The following is a 17,736-nucleotide window of genomic DNA, read 5'->3' as shown; positions in this document are numbered from 1 at the left end:
TATATATGTTCGTGTACGTATATGTCCATGCAAGCAGAATGAACTGAGATATCTGCATTTGGTTTTATGGTTATATGATGAATGCGTAAGCAGCTGATGAAGATCATGTGTTGGTTATTGGTTTATGTTAATTCATGATGGTGGGTAAGAATTAGATGAAGCTGTACGTTTGCATGTGCAGTTTGTTGATCGATTTGGTTGGTTGTTGAGAAAACTATGATGGACAAATAATAACAATATTAACAAAAAGGGTGAAGTATAAGCTTTGATAGGTTTGGGTGCATTGTAATTTCCTTTTTCCACAAACATGTATTGTATTAATTAGGGTTTAATGTGTTGGTTGTTTCAGTGAATTTGTATTTTCCATTAAAAATTTACGTTAATTAATGTAATTATTGTTGCAATGATTTTAGGACTGAACTATGTCGTTTTAGTGTTTCTAAGATATGCCCTAACAAGGGCATAATATATGTTCGATCTGATTCCCAGGTAAGCACTTCGGTAAGTATATGTTTTAGATGTTAAATTATGTCATCATTAATCAATCTTATAAACAAATATAGGCTTGATAATTAAGGAGCAATGATTAGTAGTTTATAATTATGTATAGCATTTGATCATGTATGAATTCTGCAGTGAGATTAAGGAGAGGATTAAGAAAACCAAGGAGGAAAAGACGGCACAGATGGCAGAAGTAATGGCCAAGTCACAAAAGTCTCAAGGCAAAGGGAACTTGCCAAAGGGTGCAGGACCCTAGGGCCCCAAGGCTGGTGGCAGTCGGGCCAAGGGCTGAACTTGATAATCTCTGATGACTGATAATTGATTGTACTGGATCTAGTCTGCTTTGTTCTTTCATGGAACTTCATTGTTACAGCTGAGTAAGTAAATAAAGGAGTGACAAATTGTCTGCATTTTTAGCAGTAAGTTAAAAAAACAGATACGCTTCGAGTGTCTTGCATGAAAGTCCTTCTCTTAGTTTTAAGATTTGTTGATCTGCAAGTATCCCGATTACATGAAAGTGTTGGATTTTTGGATCGTCGGGCCCGCCCTAACTCTAACGACACCAATATTGTCCTCAACTTTATCACCTGCCCAATCCGTCATGTGTGAGATATTATCACAAAAGGTCTTGGTATTAGTTAGAGTGGGGTAATCATATTTAAACCCCTTTGGTTTTCTTGCACCCATCGATGTGGGTAACACTCCCCTCACATGTAACCTCATTTAGTGGTACACACGTGAAGATCCACATCGGTAATTGAAACTCAGAGGTCGGCTCACGTTGGGCCTACTTGTTTTCAATGGAATTCAGTGGTCATCTCTATATTAAGAGTTCATACTTGTTTCCTTATGGGTGACAAGCTCGTTGGCTTGCACAGCCCCAGACCGTAGCTTTGATACCATGTTTGATTTTTTGATCGCCGAGCCCGCCTCATTTTAACGACACTGATACTGTCTCCATCTTTACCACCTGCCCAATCCGTCAAGTGTGGGGTTTTACCATAAAAAGCATCGGTATTAGTTAGAGTAGGATAATCATATTTAAACCCATTGAGTTTCTTTGAACCCACCGATGTAGAACTTTAACAGAAAGTCCGTACGATTGAGAGTGTTCAATTGCATGAAAGTCCTTCTCTTGATTTTAAGATTTGTTGATCTTGCAAGTATCACGATTACATAAAAGTAGTTCTTCTACTTGAAAAGGTTAAAGTAAAACTTGGTTTACAATGATTGGCATGCTTGAAAAGTAAAATCAATTGGATTAATCAGTCTTAGTCTTTTAAAAGTGGGGAAGTAGGGTATAAATAAGGGAACTTTAATGAAAAGCTCTTGGTACTGTTTATTTTAACGAAAAACTACATTTTTACACTAAAAAGTCAATCATGGTACTATTCACTTTACGCTTTATTTTGTCCTTATCGTTAAAACTCAAAGTTTTCAAACATTTTTTCATTAGTTTTCCTTATAAATAAAGTATATGCTTAAACTATCTCTCTCTAGATAAGCTCCAAAAGAAAACCCTTCTCAGCCGCCGGCCCTAGCCTTTGGCTTTTGGGTCGGTGGCAGTCCTCATTCTCTCTTGCTTTCTTCTACCTTTTCTTCTTCTCTATTTCTCTGTATTTTTATGAGCTCTATCTCATCTATCTGAGCTCTTGTATCAGTTTTGTACCGACTCCTCAACCAACTGCTGCTCACCGCCATCCCCCTCCTCCCTCCCCATCACACCCTTTTCTCCTACCTCCCTCTTCCTGCCCTTCATCTTTTCCAACTCATAACCAGGAATTAGATCTTGGAGTGTTAGGCTATATCTTGACACAAGGCCCAACCTTCAAAGTTCATTGTCAATCCGGCTTATCGGAAAAAATTGGACAAAGTGTGGAACGATCAAGGGTGTTTTACACAACCCCTTCGCCCTCCCCCTCCTCATGTTACTTTTGGTGACTTTTCTTGCAGGTGTGGCTATGGAGGCTTTGGCTCTTGGTGGATTGACTTTGCGTAATACTCTCAGATCTAGTTTTTGGTTCGGGTGCATTTTTCAATTTGGTGTGATGTCTTCCTCGCAGAGGTAGTAGCGGTTGTGGCGGTGGTGACTGGTTTTTGGCTCTTGGAGCTTAGGGTTTTACTGTTCTTTGTTTAATTCTTTCGTAGCCTATGGGCAAATTTGTGTGGGTCTCCATTTGTGGCTGGGGTTGTACCTCTCTTTTTTTGGGCTTATTTTCTTGGGCTTGGTTTCTATTTTATGTTTGCTTTGTTGTATAGGACTTTGTGCTTTGTTTAGGTTTAGGCATTTCTTAGCACAAATTGTATTCTCTTTCATTAACGAAGCTTAATTCTCGACCCAAAAAAAAAGGGTATAAATAAAGTAAGCAAAGCAACAAAAGAACCTCAGATCTACCCAACAAACTCCACCACCGCATAATTCTGATCGACCAACATAAATTTATAAAAAAAAAAAAGAAAAAGAAAAAAGAAGGGCTAGCATGATTCCTGCGGATTGATTTAGCTGTTTCACCCTCCATCGTTCTCAAATTGCAAATAACACTGTTAGTTGCAGTAGCAAATAGTCTCATTTTATCGAGACATCATCTTCGTATATTGTCTGTAGTTTTGATATATTATTAAGTTACTACGATAATAACACTATTAGAGAACTTCCCTAATATGTCATCATCGAATGAAAAGAAGAAGAATCATGCGGCACTAGCTAGCTATCTATTTCATGTTTAAAGGTGGGGAATAAAGTGGAAAACTTTAGAATTATAATGGTAGGAAAATCATGAAACAACAAACCAGATTACTTGCTTTCCACAGATTTAGAGGATAAACTATTTTTTTAAGACAGATACAAACAAAATAATTCAATCTTTAATTGCAGATATTTTCCTTTTCTCTATTAAGTTTCTGCTTGGAATTGGACCCCAGAAGGTAATCCCTTCCACGTTAAAACGCGTACAAGCAATCCATCACATTTAAAAGCAAAGTATTTATTCAATACTACCGTATGATTGTATTCTTTTTTGCTTGAAAGTGAGATATTTTATATTCGAATTTCGTGAATAATGAATTCAATATAAAATTAAATTGCTCATTATGTGGCTTAACCAAACTCTTCATCGTCTTAATGTAAAACTATCGATATAATCAATAAAAAAAAAGCAAAGTGTTATGCGTCCGTTTCTTTTCTTTTTATATTGAAGAAACGAAAACGAAACGGTAACTTCCGGTTATTGGTCACTCGGTCGAAAACGAGAGTCCACAGTTGCATGGTGTCCCACACCCAACACAACCAATCCGCTCAAGCCACGTCACTACCTTTCCAATTCACCAGTGGTGATCACGTGCGATGGCACGTGACTGGTGATGTGGAGAGCAACTATTGGCCGTAAAACATGTGCAGGTGTTGGGCTCAGCAGCTTATGTAACAGCCAACGATGGAGACTGGCGCAGTTTGAAACCAGAGAATGGCGAGCCCACCACGTTCTTCCACTCTCCCACTCCATTAAAACGCCTTCCCAACAACTCCATTAAATTCCCAGTTCCCAGCGAGTTCCAGAGAACCCAAAAAACAAAAACCACTCACCATTTTTTTGGTCGCAAAAAAACCAAACAAAATGCCTGCAGAAGATGTGGAAAACAGGGGAGTGAAAAACCGAGGAAGACAGCAGAGCTACTCGTCGTCCTCGTACGCGGTGGATGACGACGAGGCCCAATGGACTTCTTGGTTGGTGCCAATGATTGTCGTGGCGAATATCGGTGTGTTTCTGGTGGCCATGTACGTCAATAACTGTCCCAAGAACAATTATGCGGCGGCGGAGGGGAAGTGCACGGCGAGGTTTCTTGGGAGGTTGTCGTTTCAGCCGTTGAAGGAGAACCCTCTCTTCGGCCCTTCTTCTTCCACGTAACCTTACTTTCTCTGGTTTTCTACTTTAGTAAATTCATACCCACTTTCCAATTTTCTGTTTTTTATTTGTTGGTGTTTATGTTTTGATGGTTGAAATTCTGGTCTTTTGGATCCACTTGAAATTTTGGTGATCAAGTTTTGCATGTTGTTGCGAGAATAATTTGGCTGAATTGGGAGATCAGCTTGGGAAACCTTTTGATAATCTGGGGCATTTGTGATTTGATTTTTGGTGAAAATTGGGATTATCACTTAGAGAGTTGCTATTGACACTTGAGGAAAGTCATCTTGCACTCTTGGAAGTTTAACATGTTCTTATAGGAGTGGACTGAAGAATGATCTTTTTGAAGTGACAGTAACACTTTCTTTGCTTTACATTATATTACGTACCCATCAAATTATGACTTAGATTGATTTTTTAAGAAGCGTGAGGAGGGCGGTGTTTGTGCAAATTTCCCTATTTAGCAAGGCTGAGAAACCCCAAAGAAAATATGTGAAATGCTTCAACGGTTGTAGCAAGGTCTGGCAAACCGTACAAATTAGTAGTCATTGGATGCTCAACCTCGAGCTTGTGAAAGCTAACGGCCGGATACAAGATTTCAAGCATCCCAAAATGTCAGCTTCTTACACCATGCATATTTATATTAATGTTGTCAGAAGTTTTTGGCTCTTCCAATGGAGTTACTGACTAAGTTGCACATACTTTTAGAGCTTATTTGGTCTGTTTTGAATTTAATTTCATGCAAACAATCTTTTATGTTATGTTTTCATTTAATTAAGGGGGTGTTGTTGACTAGATATTATATAGCAGATCCTATTTAGTGGGATAAGAAGACATTATCTGTTGTTGTTTATGTAAGCCGTGATATTGACTATGATTTATACAGCCGATCCCATTTAATAGAATAAGATAGCGGCGTCTGTTGTTGTTTATGTTTCCAGTTAAGCTACCTTATTATATCTAATACATGATTTCTCCTACTTTTGAATGAAGATTAGAGAAGTTAGGAGCTTTAGAGTGGACAAAAGTTGTGCATAAACATCAGGGATGGAGGCTTGTCACTTGTATTTGGCTGCATGCTGGCATAATCCACCTGGTTGCTAACATGCTCAGCCTCGTCTTCATCGGAATCCGCCTCGAGCAACAATTCGGGTTTGGTATGTCTCACATTTTCCTACTTCTAAATGCACGGCATAGCTGAGGGCTCGTTTGAGAATGATTATGTAGAAATGATAGTATTAGTTACTCATATGTCATATAATCGTAATTTGGCAGTGAGAGTTGGAATTGTATACCTATTGTCTGGATTTGGAGGTAGCGTACTTTCTTCGCTTTTTATTCGAAAAAACATCTCGGTTGGTGCCTCCGGCGCTCTCTTCGGGCTTCTTGGAGCAATGCTTTCGGAACTAATTACCAATTGGACAATGTATACCAACAAGGTTAATCACCTCAACATGGAATTATTACGGGAATTGTTATTAGCACTCGCTAATTTGCTTTTGCTTCCACAGGTTGCAGCCCTTCTCACACTTCTGGTCATCGTTGCCATCAACCTCGCCATTGGAATTTTACCACACGTTGATAATTTTGCTCACATTGGCGGTTTTCTGACGGGTTTCCTCACCGGCTTTATCTTGATGCCCCGCCCTCGCCTTGGGTGGTTGGAGAACCCGAATGTTCCTGCCAGAATCAGTGTCGTCAAGTCCAAGTACAAGGCATACCAGTATGTGCTATGGATACTTTCTCTCGTTCTGCTCATCGTCGGATTCACAGTTGCATTGTCGATGCTCTACCGCGGAGAGAACGGAAATGACCGTTGCCGTTGGTGTCACTACCTCAGCTGTGTTCCCACATCTAGATGGCGTTGTGAAGAAAATTAACACTCTTACGTAAACTTTTAGTTGTTTTCGAAGGTTAGAAACTGGTGTTTTTCCTTGCAATGTATTTGTCGTGGATTTGGATATTCAAATTTTTTTCATATGGTCCTGTTCGTAATTGCAGTTATTCTCCATTAAATTGTTTTGAATTAAAAGATCTCTTGCTTGTTAATATTTCAAATTCTAAATATGGAGGGGAAAAAATTAGGGTAAATTACACTTTACCACCTCAGGTGTGAGCTATATTGCAACCTCATACAATATCTTCAAAATATTTCACTTTCATACATCAAATACTATTTTATTTCAATATAATACATCCGTTACATTTTCTATCCATTGATCCGTTAAGAGCTGACGTTGTTGCCATATTTGTGCTGACGTGGTTGCCAAATTTGTGCCACGTGGCAATTTTTTTTAATTTTTTTATGCATTTAAAATAAGGAAAGCTAATGAAAATGGCTTGAAAAGTTTTAGTTTTAATCAAAAACCATGTTATAAGTTTTGTTTAATGATTAGTACTGTACAAGGCCTATATTAAAGTAGTTTTACTAAAAATTGCCTGACTATAATAAATTATGATTTGTCGATTTTAAATGCAGTTCATCGTTGTTTTGCAGACCTTCTTCTTTTTCGTCCTTAATGGAGTTCATCATTGTTTTGCAGACCTTATTCTTTTTCTTTGAAACAAAAATATAGATCCTCATGCTATTTAATTCATATTTTGTATTATTTCGTTGAAACGTGATCGTCGTTATTATTCATAAAGTATTCGTAGTACTGTTTTTCAATTTTTCTTCATTAATGGAGTACATCGTTTGTTTATCTAGAAAATAAATTTGAAATCTGCATGTTATTCAATAATAACGACAAGTCACTGTTTCTGGACTGTAAAAATAAACTGTTTCTGGAATCTAAGTTACTGTTTCTGGAATCTAAGTCACTGTTTCTGGATCTAAATGGAATAGATACATTGTTTCTTAAATGTAAGCTAGAAAAGGAATAGTGAAATTCATTGTATTTGGATTCAAAGCAAAATAAGCATTTTGTTTCTTAAATATAATCAACTAATGCATGAAAGAAAAGAAACAATCAAAGGTTAAAACATAGACTGTTTCTGGAATTTAAGTCACTGTTTCTGGATTTTAGTTCTTTTCTTTCCAGATACAGTGTTTGTTTGTGCACAGAAAAAACAAACACTGTATCTGATTTTTTTTTTCATAAATAGTGTTATGTTTTATGTTCTCCATAAACAATTTTATGTTTTTGTTTTTTTTTTCCTATTTACAAACGCCTGACATGTACGTATATCACCAAGACCGTTGGTCTTTATTGGATCTGATTGGAATAAAATACTAACATTATAAATTGTTCGTGGTGCAGATAAGATGATGAGGATGATGACGAGGAAGAGAAGGATAAGGGCACGAAAAAGGTAGACAATAGTTTTGAATGATTTTTTATTAAACTTTGAGCCATTTTGGTTAAATAACATTTTAGGATGGTTTTTGGTTAAATATTTGTTGGTCCAAACCCTTTACATTAAAGCATTATAATATTTTACCCTATTAAAAAAATAAAAAAACTAAAACCCAGAAACTCATTCCCCCCCCCCCCACTGACCCACCTCTTTCTCCTCCACTTTCTTCACCTCCCCTCCCATCCAAAAACCCACCCCACCCCACCCCTACTTCCCCAGAGACCTAACCTTAGACTGCTCGCTCCTTGAATCCCTCGAATTCGACCACGTCGGCGACCTCACGTCCCTCAACCCCTTCCCTCTTCCTTTCTCCTCAAACTTTTTCCCAAACCTCCGTCACGACAACGCTCCGCTCCAGTTGCCTTCGCACCTGGACCTATCCCGCTCCCATCCAAAAACCCCAGAAAAAATTGTATCAACCACACTTTTATTCCCAAACTATCTCTGATCCCTCTCCAAATTTTCCATTTTTGCCACCCTCTATGGAGTGCTCTCGAACACAAACTGTCACTACCAGAAGGGGCTTGAATTAGAAGCTCGAAGAAGACTTCAGAGATGAAAAGCTCAAGGGCGAACTGGACCGGAAAGTCCTAGTCGTCGTCGTACCGCAAGAAGATTGCTCAAATCTCGTCGGCCAGGGGAAGGGCGTGGGGTGTTTGGGTTGCATGGAAGGGGAAGGGCTCGGGGAGGAAGATGGTTTTTTTTCCTTCTCTTTTTAATAGGGTAAATTATTATAATATTTTAAATGCATAAATTTTTTTTTTGGTTATGTGGCACAAATTTGGCAGCCACGTGTCACAAATATTGTAATACCCTGAAAATTTTAAATATATGAAAATGTGGAGAAAATCGAAAATAAATCGATGTATGATTATGAAGAATTAAATCAAGAATATTATTGAGCTTTTATATGATTTTTCAAGAATTTATAATAATTCGTGTAAGTTAGTTTTAAATTAAACTAGTTACGAGGTTTAAAGTTTGGACCTTGATTATTTAAAATACATAGACCTTTCGAGGTCAAAAATTATATTTTTGAATAGAGCTCGACCTCACGAACGCGTAGGTGTAAACCGTTCGTGAAACGGAGTTAGAACGAAGAAGTTATTAACGTTTAAAGTTGGGGGCATTTTAGTAAAATAGTTGAGTTCAAGATAACTCCAGATTTTTGAAGAAAAATCTGGAAGGCCACATGTGTGGCCGAGATTTAAAGACAGAAAAGATGGGCGGTGGAGATGGATTATAAAGGAGAGAAAGGAGGGAGGAGAAAAGGAGGGGAGGAAAGGATGACCAATGGGGAGAGAGAACTGGGAGAGGAAATGAGAGAATGGGGGAGCGGGGGATCCCTTGACCCGTGTGACCGGACCCGACCTGGTCGGGTTTCTTTCCCCTTGCCCGACGAAATTAGCCATTTTTCCGGCGAAATTACATCAAATTAACCATTGTAAAACCCTACATAACCTTCCTTCTCCCTAATACACCTCGAAATTTATGTGTTTGGCTTTGGATTTGGGAAAACTGCACCGGTGGGTACGGTGAACTCGTGACCTTGTTTCCCCAATTCTCAAATGATTCCATCAAATTAATACCACAATTAGACTCCCCTTAAGAGTTGGAACAAAGCCCATTCATTGGTTGGGACGTCGGAGTTACTATGGAGTCGAATTGAGGACACCCAAATTCTAGGGTTCCGACTGGTTTTGACGAAATTGGAGCATTTCCAGGCCAAATTGGCCTTGGTTGCAGGTATGAAATTTTCTCTCCTCATTGAGATCTTCATTTCTGTAATTTTTGAGAATTTTTAAAAATAATTGATTTTTTCGATAAACCGGGGTTGTCGACCGCCACCCGCGGCGGCGGGTGCGGTGGCGCACGGCCAAGGAGCCGACAAGTGTTTTATGCGAGTTTCGTTATTCTAATTATGTTTTTATAAATTTAATTGTTGTGGTTTGAATATTACTACGATTTTGGTATATGCGGAATTAAAGGAATATTTTCGGGTTTGGTTTAAAATTTGAAGTTTTGAACTACGAAAGGCTTGATCCCTGTTGAGGGTACGTAGGTAGTCTAACGAGACGTTAGATGCAGCCGCGAAATAAATGTGTTTAAATATTCAAGAATTAGTATATAGATGGAAATTGATCCAAGAGAATAACATAAATTAGCTATGTTTTTAGGTTGGGCCTACCATAAATATTTTTCCGAAATATACAAATATTTCGGGGCAAGGGTGTTACAAATATGGCAGCCATGTCAGCTTTTAACAGATCAATGGATGAAAAATGTAATGGATGTATTATTTTGAAATAAAATAGTACTTGAGGTATGAAAGTGAAATGTTTTGAAGATGTTATATAAAATTGCAATAGACCTCAAACCTAATGTGGTAAAATATAATTTACCCACAAAATTATTTGTGCAAAAAAACTGTTCTGAAAACAAAAAAAAGGAAAAAAAAAATTAATGATTTGGCTTCGCCCGGGTTCGAACCGGAGACCTTCAGTGTGTTAGACTGACGTGATAACCAACTACACCACGAAACCAAGTTGTCAGTTTTGCTCCAACACACCAATTTAAGGCGTCAATTTAATTGTTTGACTTTTTTTTCGGTCAACAATTGTATGGCTCATTCAGCATTCATGAAGATCCACACGTTCTTTGTTTTACACCAACCCAACGATCACATCAATATAAAAACGCATTTGGTGCTTTTGGCTACATCAAACCTAGTACAGTGAGGTGTAGGTTGATGGAATTGTGCAAAATGGGAAGCCGAACATTGATGATGATCGGAACGACGCTAACGTTGTTGTTTTCATCGGTGACATTGGTGTCTAGCACCGAAGAATGTGCTTCCGTGACGTCGCTTGTCACCACGTGCTACACGTTCATCACGTACGGGACACCGGACCCGTTTCCGGGGTCTCCGTGCTGCAATGCTATGGCCAGTCTCAAGGTTATTGCCGACACCATTGAAAACCGGAGATTTGCATGTAGATGCTTGATGGGCCTCATTGCAACGTACAACCCAAATGCCTATGCCATTGCCACTTTGCCCGACTTTTGTCAAGTCTCTTTGGGCTTCAACATCGATCCTAATACCGATTGCAACTTGCAAGTCTCACATTGCCACTAGTCGAGAAGAAAGTTTCTGCAACCGATATGTTATTGTGATCGTATCTCAAGTTAGTCAAATATTTTTATGTCTAACTAGTGATTTGGTGAGATACCGTCACAATAACATCCCGTGTATGCAAATTTCTCTCTAATTTTTGTTGATGGTTTTGGTTTGGGATGGATGTCTAATGATGTTTACATGATGGTGCAGCATACTGTGAGTCACAAATTTGACCAAAATAAAGAGTCGGCATTCAGCTGCAGATGAGGGAGCTAGGTTCGGTTTTTAGGTTGATGAAAGTATGAATAAGTGATAGTTTTAGTATTAGTGAAGGTTTTAGTGTTCTATACATAGATCCTACTGATTGTACAAATTATGGAAATAATATGTTAAACAAAACTTTAATTTTTAATAAAAAAGAGATTAATTGGTGACTTTATTACGAAAGTCCACCATTTCGGAGGTTGGGAAGACTCATAGAGACATTTAAGCATTTCTCTGGTCACTATCGCGTGATCCACCAGTGCCAGGAATCGAATCCATGACTTGCCTTGTGAAAAAGGGACCTGAAAGTCGTCCCCAACCCAGCCACCCTATGGTGGTTATGTTAAACAAAACTTAGCTAGCTAAACTAAGGTTAAATGGTCAATTATTCAAATGTAGTATGGTCTTTTGTTATACATTGTTAGCTCATTCCTTATCAGTTTAAACTTTTCGAATAATTATTAGTTAACGGTGCTCTGATAAGACAAGACTATCTTACCTTTTGCAAAGTAGCAAAACAAAAATTGGGAACATAATGAGCCAAACGGGAAGCTTTTGGTTCACGGGGTCCAAAATTATTCCACGACCAATTATAATAAAGAATGTTGCTAATTATGATTTGATTAGATTTGGTTGGCAATATGTATCAATCAAGATCTATTCACATTTGGTGCATTTTGTCACAGACTCACAAACCCACAGAGGACAGAAAGGGTTAGTGATTCGTAATGCCAGCCATAAAGTGAAAGGATTTTCTCCGTGAACGTACAGTGCGATTCGATTCATGCATGAAAATTGGAAAGAAAGTTTGTGTTGAAAATGACTTGGTAGATTATCATATGAATTTGGATTTTCTCTACCTTTCTATTGAAGTCTAAAAATTAGAAAACTTGGATCTTTTAGTTTGAGTGAAAGAGCGTTCGAAGCTTATGGTTTGTGTGAGATGAACTAGCGGAATGAGTAAATGAAGACCGTCAGATTCAAATTGAGTAGTTTAGATTGTCTAGTCCTTGAACTCAGAATAGTGAGATTCGAAGAGAATCTTTGTCCATATCATATATCATATATATATCCCATCACGTGATATCAAATGTCAAGGAACACTTCTCTCTTGCACATGGATATATCCTCACTCCTTACCCACATGATGAGTGAGATGGGGAGACCAGGAAAAATCTCTGGTGTAATCAAGTTATTCTTTGGTGCAAGACAACCAACTGGTATAAAAAAAAGGTGATCCCGAGTCAATAAGGCTCACCGTTGTACGAGGATCGGAAAAAACGTATATCATAGTCAGCTCTACCTCTGCTTTGCAAAGACAGCCAATTGGTATAACAAAAAGGAAATTATTCTAAAGACTCGAGTGGGTTTATAAGCAATACCAGATTAAAAGTTCAACACATGAGTCATACTCATACTCATATTCTAACACCTGAGTCAATAAAGCTTCCCGTTGTGCGAGGATCGGAGAAAATGTATATCGTACTCAGCTCTACCTCTGCTTTGCAAAGATAGCCAATTGGTATAACAAAAAGGAAATTATTCTAAAGACTCGATTGGGTTTACAAGCAATACCAGATTAAAAGTTCAACACCTGAGTCATACTCATGCTCATATTCTAAAACCTGAGTCAATAAAGCTTCCCGTTGTGCGAGGATCGGAGAAAATGTATATCGTACTCAGCTCTACCTCTGCTTTGCAAAGACAGCCAATTGGTATAACAAAAAGGAAATTATTCTAAAGACTCGATTGGGTTTACAAGCACTACCAGATTAAAAGTTCAACACCTGGGTCATACTCATGCTCATATTCTAACACCTGAGTCAATAAAGCTTCCCGTTGTGTGAGGATCGGAGAAAATGTATATCGTACTCAGCTTTACCTCTGCTTTGCAAAGACAGCCAATTGGTATAACAAAAAGGAAATTATTCTAAAGACTCGAGTGGGTTTACAAGCAATACCAGATTAAACGTTCAATATGTATACAAGCACACAATCAAAATTACGTTGCAAAGGAGTTTGAATCCGTAAAGGTAGAGTCACAGTTTCGGAGACGATGTTCATCTTTGGACATCCATAGTCCCAAACTTTGATTTAGTAAGAACAGTGTTTGTACATCTAAGGTCAAGTAATTCAACTCACAAACATCGCTGCCATACGCAGAAATACATAGATAAAAGCAGAAGACACGCAACATCACCGCACATTGGAGCTTCCAACTCTATTCAGGCGGCTGGAGCTGGAAAAGGCTTTATTTCGGAGGTCACCATCTTCAGCGAAGCTCGTATCTGAATGAGTTCCTGCATTCCAAAACTCCGGAACAGACTTCTTGGTCAAACCATATTTCTCAAACTCAAGTCTTTGCCTAGGGGCACTTTGTGACCTGACCTTAGCTCGGGATGATTCCGTGTTAGCCATGTAGTTAGGGTGACTGGCATACCCATTAAAGAAGCCCCACGAGCACTCACTCCTTGCTGGCGTGAAGTGATGACCTCTTCTACCACTGCTTCCAGGTCTACAGGAGGCAGAAAATGCTTGTGGGCTGTTCGGGGCGGTCCTAAAAGCTGCTTCATCCGTTGCCAAGGGATATTTCAGATATCGCATTGAAACAGCGTTGATAGAAGCTTGACTTGGATTGAGGTTTGATCCTTTTGTCGAGCGTTTTGATGGAGAGTCATATGTCATAAAGTTTGGGTTGTAATGATCTGAAGACACAACGCGATGTGCTGTTTGAAAGGCTGGGGGTCTACGTTGGGAACCCAAGTGAGGCTTCCAAGTATCTACTTCAAGAATTTTGTCAACCTTCACATCATCTGAGTGCTCATATCTCAGCGAACCATCTCGGCGGTTGTCCCATGTACCTTCTTCCATCCACTGGTCTAACCAACCTGATGCCAGCCGTCTTCTGTCTAGATTTATGGCGTCCCTTACGTTTGAATTTGAACGGCATCTCTAAAAATAACGGTGTGCAGTAATTTGATTAAAATCCAAGTTTCATTTAAATTTTACAAATGAAATCGAGATAAGTATCGAAGAAAGGAAGTTCAACAATGTCTCAAGATAAGATTGAACATCATTCAGAGGGGTTGAATATGATTGAAAGGAATCCCATAATTACATCTAAAACATCATAAAAGACAGGAAGGCCTGAATGAAATCCTACACAGCGATCAAAGTAAATACCTGTAGTATTGAGGGCCCGTCAAATTTGCCGCTATAAACGCGGTGCTGGTATCCAGTTTTGTCAGGGCTTTCTGGCTGCTGCAAGTAAACATCAAAGAAAATGAATACCACCAATTACGTCGCAGCAAGCAAAGTTGTACTCAACATGGTGAATAGTAGTCAAATTTGTCCTTAGGATGAATCAATAAAACACTAATGGCGGATTCATGATACGAGTATAAAATCTGAATCAAATTAAACTAGATAAAAAGAATCAATAAATGGAATGTGGTAAGAGGAGAAGAAAATTCTGCTCACCGGGTGATACGATGGGGAGGATTTACTGCTAGAATGCATGAGTGATTGACTAGCACGGGCTCGGGCTTGGACTCGGACCAGCGTCTGCATACGCCTGAGCATGTCTGCCGATTGCTTTCTCACAATGCGGCCTCTCACCAAAGCTTGAAGCTTCACCAGTGATTTGAGTGCTCTCAGGGCCCTTCTTGCCTTTTCACAGTTTCACAAAGTTTCGGACAATCGGACCATCAATATTGCAGCATACTACGAATCAACAAAATACGGTACAAAATACAAATCGAATGTATGAAACGTCCGCATTACAATTACAATTACAATTTTTTTAACTTCTTAACCGCGACATTATTTCCCGTGAATTTGAAAATTAGGTAGGACACAGTAGCAACTCAACTCGAGTTCTTGCATACAACTTTTAGAAAGGTAGAGGCTTGTGGAAGAAATCATGATATCACTCACAAAAGCATCCTTACCAAACAATCAAATAAAAGAAAGAACAAGAATATAAAACAAAAAACTCATCATCTACGTTAAATAAAGTCACATCTTAATCTTACACGCATGTTTGATTCTAAAAGTCTAAAATCGCTTCTCGTTATTGGCTCGTTTGGAAGTGTTCTAGTCACCTAGCAAGAAAAGCGCTTCCAACAAAAGAGCTTATAAGCAAAAGTGATTCCTACAGAAACAGTCTGAACCGGGGCCATAAATAACAGCATCCCAATTGCCGTTTCATCCAGCTAATCTATGCTACTTACTCAATTAATTAATCAAAGATTAATTTGAATAAATTCCAACTTGATCAAAATCCCACTAAGTTTGAATTCGAACTCAAGTGGATAAGAAAAAGCAAAGGTCGGAAAGTATGGGAGCAGTTTTCTCCAAGTGAAAGCCATCATGTCACCAGAAAGGATGGAATGGGCCCACCAACCAATACCTAGGTCAATTTTGTACAAAATGACAGTTTTGTCCTTCCCCGTATAATCCGGCATTGGTAACAGCCTAACAGCAGAATATCCCAGCCCATACCTAGGTCAAATTTCTACATAATGACAGTTTTGTCCTTCCCTGTGTAATCTGGCATTGGTAACAGGCTAACAGCAGAATAGCATAGATTGTCGAGGGCGAGAGAATTTTTAGTGTCACCGGAACACAAAATAATATATTACGTGTCAACATATAAATGATAAGATATGTGTATTAAAAAGTTAATAACTTTAAGAATAAAATTTCTCATTACTTATATAAATACAAGTGGTGTGCCATTCATATTCCGATCACAATGAAAAATTTCCCGTCGACGATGGAATTTTTTTCATTGTGATGAGAACATGAATGGTACACCACGTGTTTTTATATAAATGGTAAAAAAAATTATTTTTTAAGTTATTAACTTTTTCACACGCATATCTTACCATTTGCATACTAACATATAGTGTACCACTTCTTGTACTTGTCGCATTGAAAAATCTTTACTCGATGACGAAGGATGGTTCTTAATTCTCTAATCAGCTGCGCCCACGTCATCTTGGACATTCCAAATACAAGCGCAAAAGACGATAATAACCCTCACGGAAGAAATAAAGAATAAATCCCCCAGAACAATTTAAGTACGGAGTACACGTACGAATCTACAGTTGGTCGATCTACAGTAAAAAATTCTACGGATGTCACAGAGAATCACTGCTCGAACGCTCCGACAGCAACCCAGCGAGTTGACGCATCAACAGAAACCGTGTCGGCGGATATCTAAATTTTAATTTGGAGAAATGCTAATACACTCTCCAGTCCACAGCGCAACTCTCGTGAATTCTCTAATAATAACATTGTTTAGAATTTATCGATAATTTTCGTACTAATTATAAAATATTTTGTCAAAATCAAGAGACGTAAGAGAGTCAAACTTTGGGTGAGTTCTTTTAGCAATTCTCTTAATGGAGGAAGATATGTCAAACATGAAAGACTTTTCAATGTAATCGATACACAAAATGATATACTATTTCTGTAAAAACACGTGATGTCGTGTTCCTGTCATGAACAAAAATTTCTCGTGAAACAGAGTTCCGAGAAAATCTATGTTTACGAAGCTTTAAACTTCAAAGACAGGTCAAGCTTGTTTCCCGAGAAAACCTTTTGAAATTGGGTTACGAAAGAGGAAAGGAATGGAAGACCATTGGAAAAATGAAAAATTGCCATTTCCAAAGGTAATTTCAGCTACAACTCAGGGGCAGAAACGGAAAAGAATTTCAAAAATGGGAAGTCACTAACCAGGTATCGCCGGAAAGCCGACTGTATCTTCACGGCTGCGAGATGTCGTCGGACGATTGAAGGCGCCGCCCCGGGCAGGCTAACTTGCGAGGAGGTCCCCGGTGGAGCACCATTAGTGAGGCGAACGACCTCAGCCGCCGCATGAGCCGCCGCGAGAGCAGCCTCAGCGACGGCTGCCGTAGCGGCGGCTACAGCTATCGCGTGCTTGTTGGCGTCCAGGTCCGCCCATCCTTGAGCAGCATCTGCTGACGCGGAGGCACCGAGCTTGTGCTTGTTAGACCCAGAAGTAGTAGTCTTTTGACTCTTTTCCTTGTTGGTGTGCTTGGTGGTCGGATAAGGGTTGTTTTTGAAGCGTTTGCAGCCGAAGAGTCGCCCGAAAAAGCCCATTTCTCATTGCAGTAGGAAGAAGAAGTACATGAGACGACGAAGTTGGGGAATTTGTGAGGGGGTCGTGAGTGAGAAGCCAAAAGCCAAAAGCCAAAAGCAGAAGCAAGCAGTGTTGGAGTGACAAGTGAGTGAGCGATAGAGAAGAAAGCAGAGATTTATGGACACGTGTTTTAGAGTTTGGAGAAATCACTGGGGAAGATGCACAAAGGTTGAGTTTTGTACCGCAGATGGGTGGGACCGGTGCATTTAAAATGTGAGAGGTTTTTCAATGTGCGAAAAGACCGGTACAAGTCCGATACAACAAGTGTAATAATACATTTAGTTGAAAAATTAAAAATGAAACTTTTGACTTATTACTACGATAATTAGTGTACCAGACAATCTTGTCTATACACTTGAAAAATTCTCAAATTCAATCCAAAGAACTTTTGGAGTGTTTTTCAATTTTATGTCGGCCTTTAATCCAAA

General features: G+C 38.9%; 3 protein-coding genes and 1 non-coding gene across 5 annotated transcripts; 2 read left to right on the top strand and 2 right to left on the bottom strand.

Moving 5' to 3' along the window:
• Positions 1 to 3,961: 3,961 nt before the first annotated feature.
• LOC126631352 (RHOMBOID-like protein 2) lies at positions 3,962 to 6,432 on the top strand. Its single transcript, XM_050301509.1, has 4 exons — positions 3,962 to 4,399; positions 5,394 to 5,557; positions 5,676 to 5,839; positions 5,912 to 6,432. The coding sequence occupies exons 1-4, from the start codon at positions 4,113 to 4,115 to the stop codon at positions 6,278 to 6,280; spliced, it is 984 nt and encodes a 327-aa protein (XP_050157466.1). The 5' UTR covers positions 3,962 to 4,112; the 3' UTR covers positions 6,281 to 6,432.
• A 3,794-nt stretch (positions 6,433 to 10,226) lies between these two features.
• TRNAV-AAC (transfer RNA valine (anticodon AAC)) lies at positions 10,227 to 10,300 on the bottom strand. Its single transcript has one exon. It is a non-coding gene; the product is annotated as a tRNA-Val (tRNA).
• Positions 10,301 to 10,497: 197 nt separating this feature from the next.
• LOC126633535 (putative non-specific lipid-transfer protein 14) lies at positions 10,498 to 11,578 on the top strand. The gene is made up of 2 exons (XM_050304171.1): positions 10,498 to 10,871; positions 11,086 to 11,578. Exons 1-2 carry the CDS (start codon positions 10,507 to 10,509, stop codon positions 11,093 to 11,095), a joined length of 375 nt encoding a protein of 124 aa, XP_050160128.1. The 5' UTR covers positions 10,498 to 10,506; the 3' UTR covers positions 11,096 to 11,578.
• A 1,620-nt stretch (positions 11,579 to 13,198) lies between these two features.
• Positions 13,199 to 17,499, bottom strand: LOC126621397 (protein IQ-DOMAIN 24-like). 2 transcript variants are annotated; one of them, XM_050289915.1, is made up of 4 exons: positions 16,882 to 17,499; positions 14,620 to 14,808; positions 14,323 to 14,397; positions 13,199 to 14,091 (listed from the first exon to the last, which is right to left on the bottom strand). In XM_050289915.1, the coding sequence occupies exons 1-4, from the start codon at positions 17,266 to 17,268 to the stop codon at positions 13,336 to 13,338; spliced, it is 1,407 nt and encodes a 468-aa protein (XP_050145872.1). In that variant the 5' UTR covers positions 17,269 to 17,499; the 3' UTR covers positions 13,199 to 13,335. The 2 variants fall into 2 exon arrangements, with proteins under 2 accessions (XP_050145872.1, XP_050145864.1); XM_050289907.1 differs by having other exon boundaries at positions 14,323 to 14,400; positions 16,882 to 17,494.
• Positions 17,500 to 17,736: the final 237 nt, after the last annotated feature.

The sequence above is a fragment of the Malus sylvestris genome, chromosome 1 (genome assembly GCF_916048215.2).
Source record: "Malus sylvestris chromosome 1, drMalSylv7.2, whole genome shotgun sequence".
NCBI lineage: Eukaryota > Viridiplantae > Streptophyta > Magnoliopsida > Rosales > Rosaceae > Malus > Malus sylvestris.
This window is presented reverse-complemented; position numbering and strand designations above follow the sequence as displayed.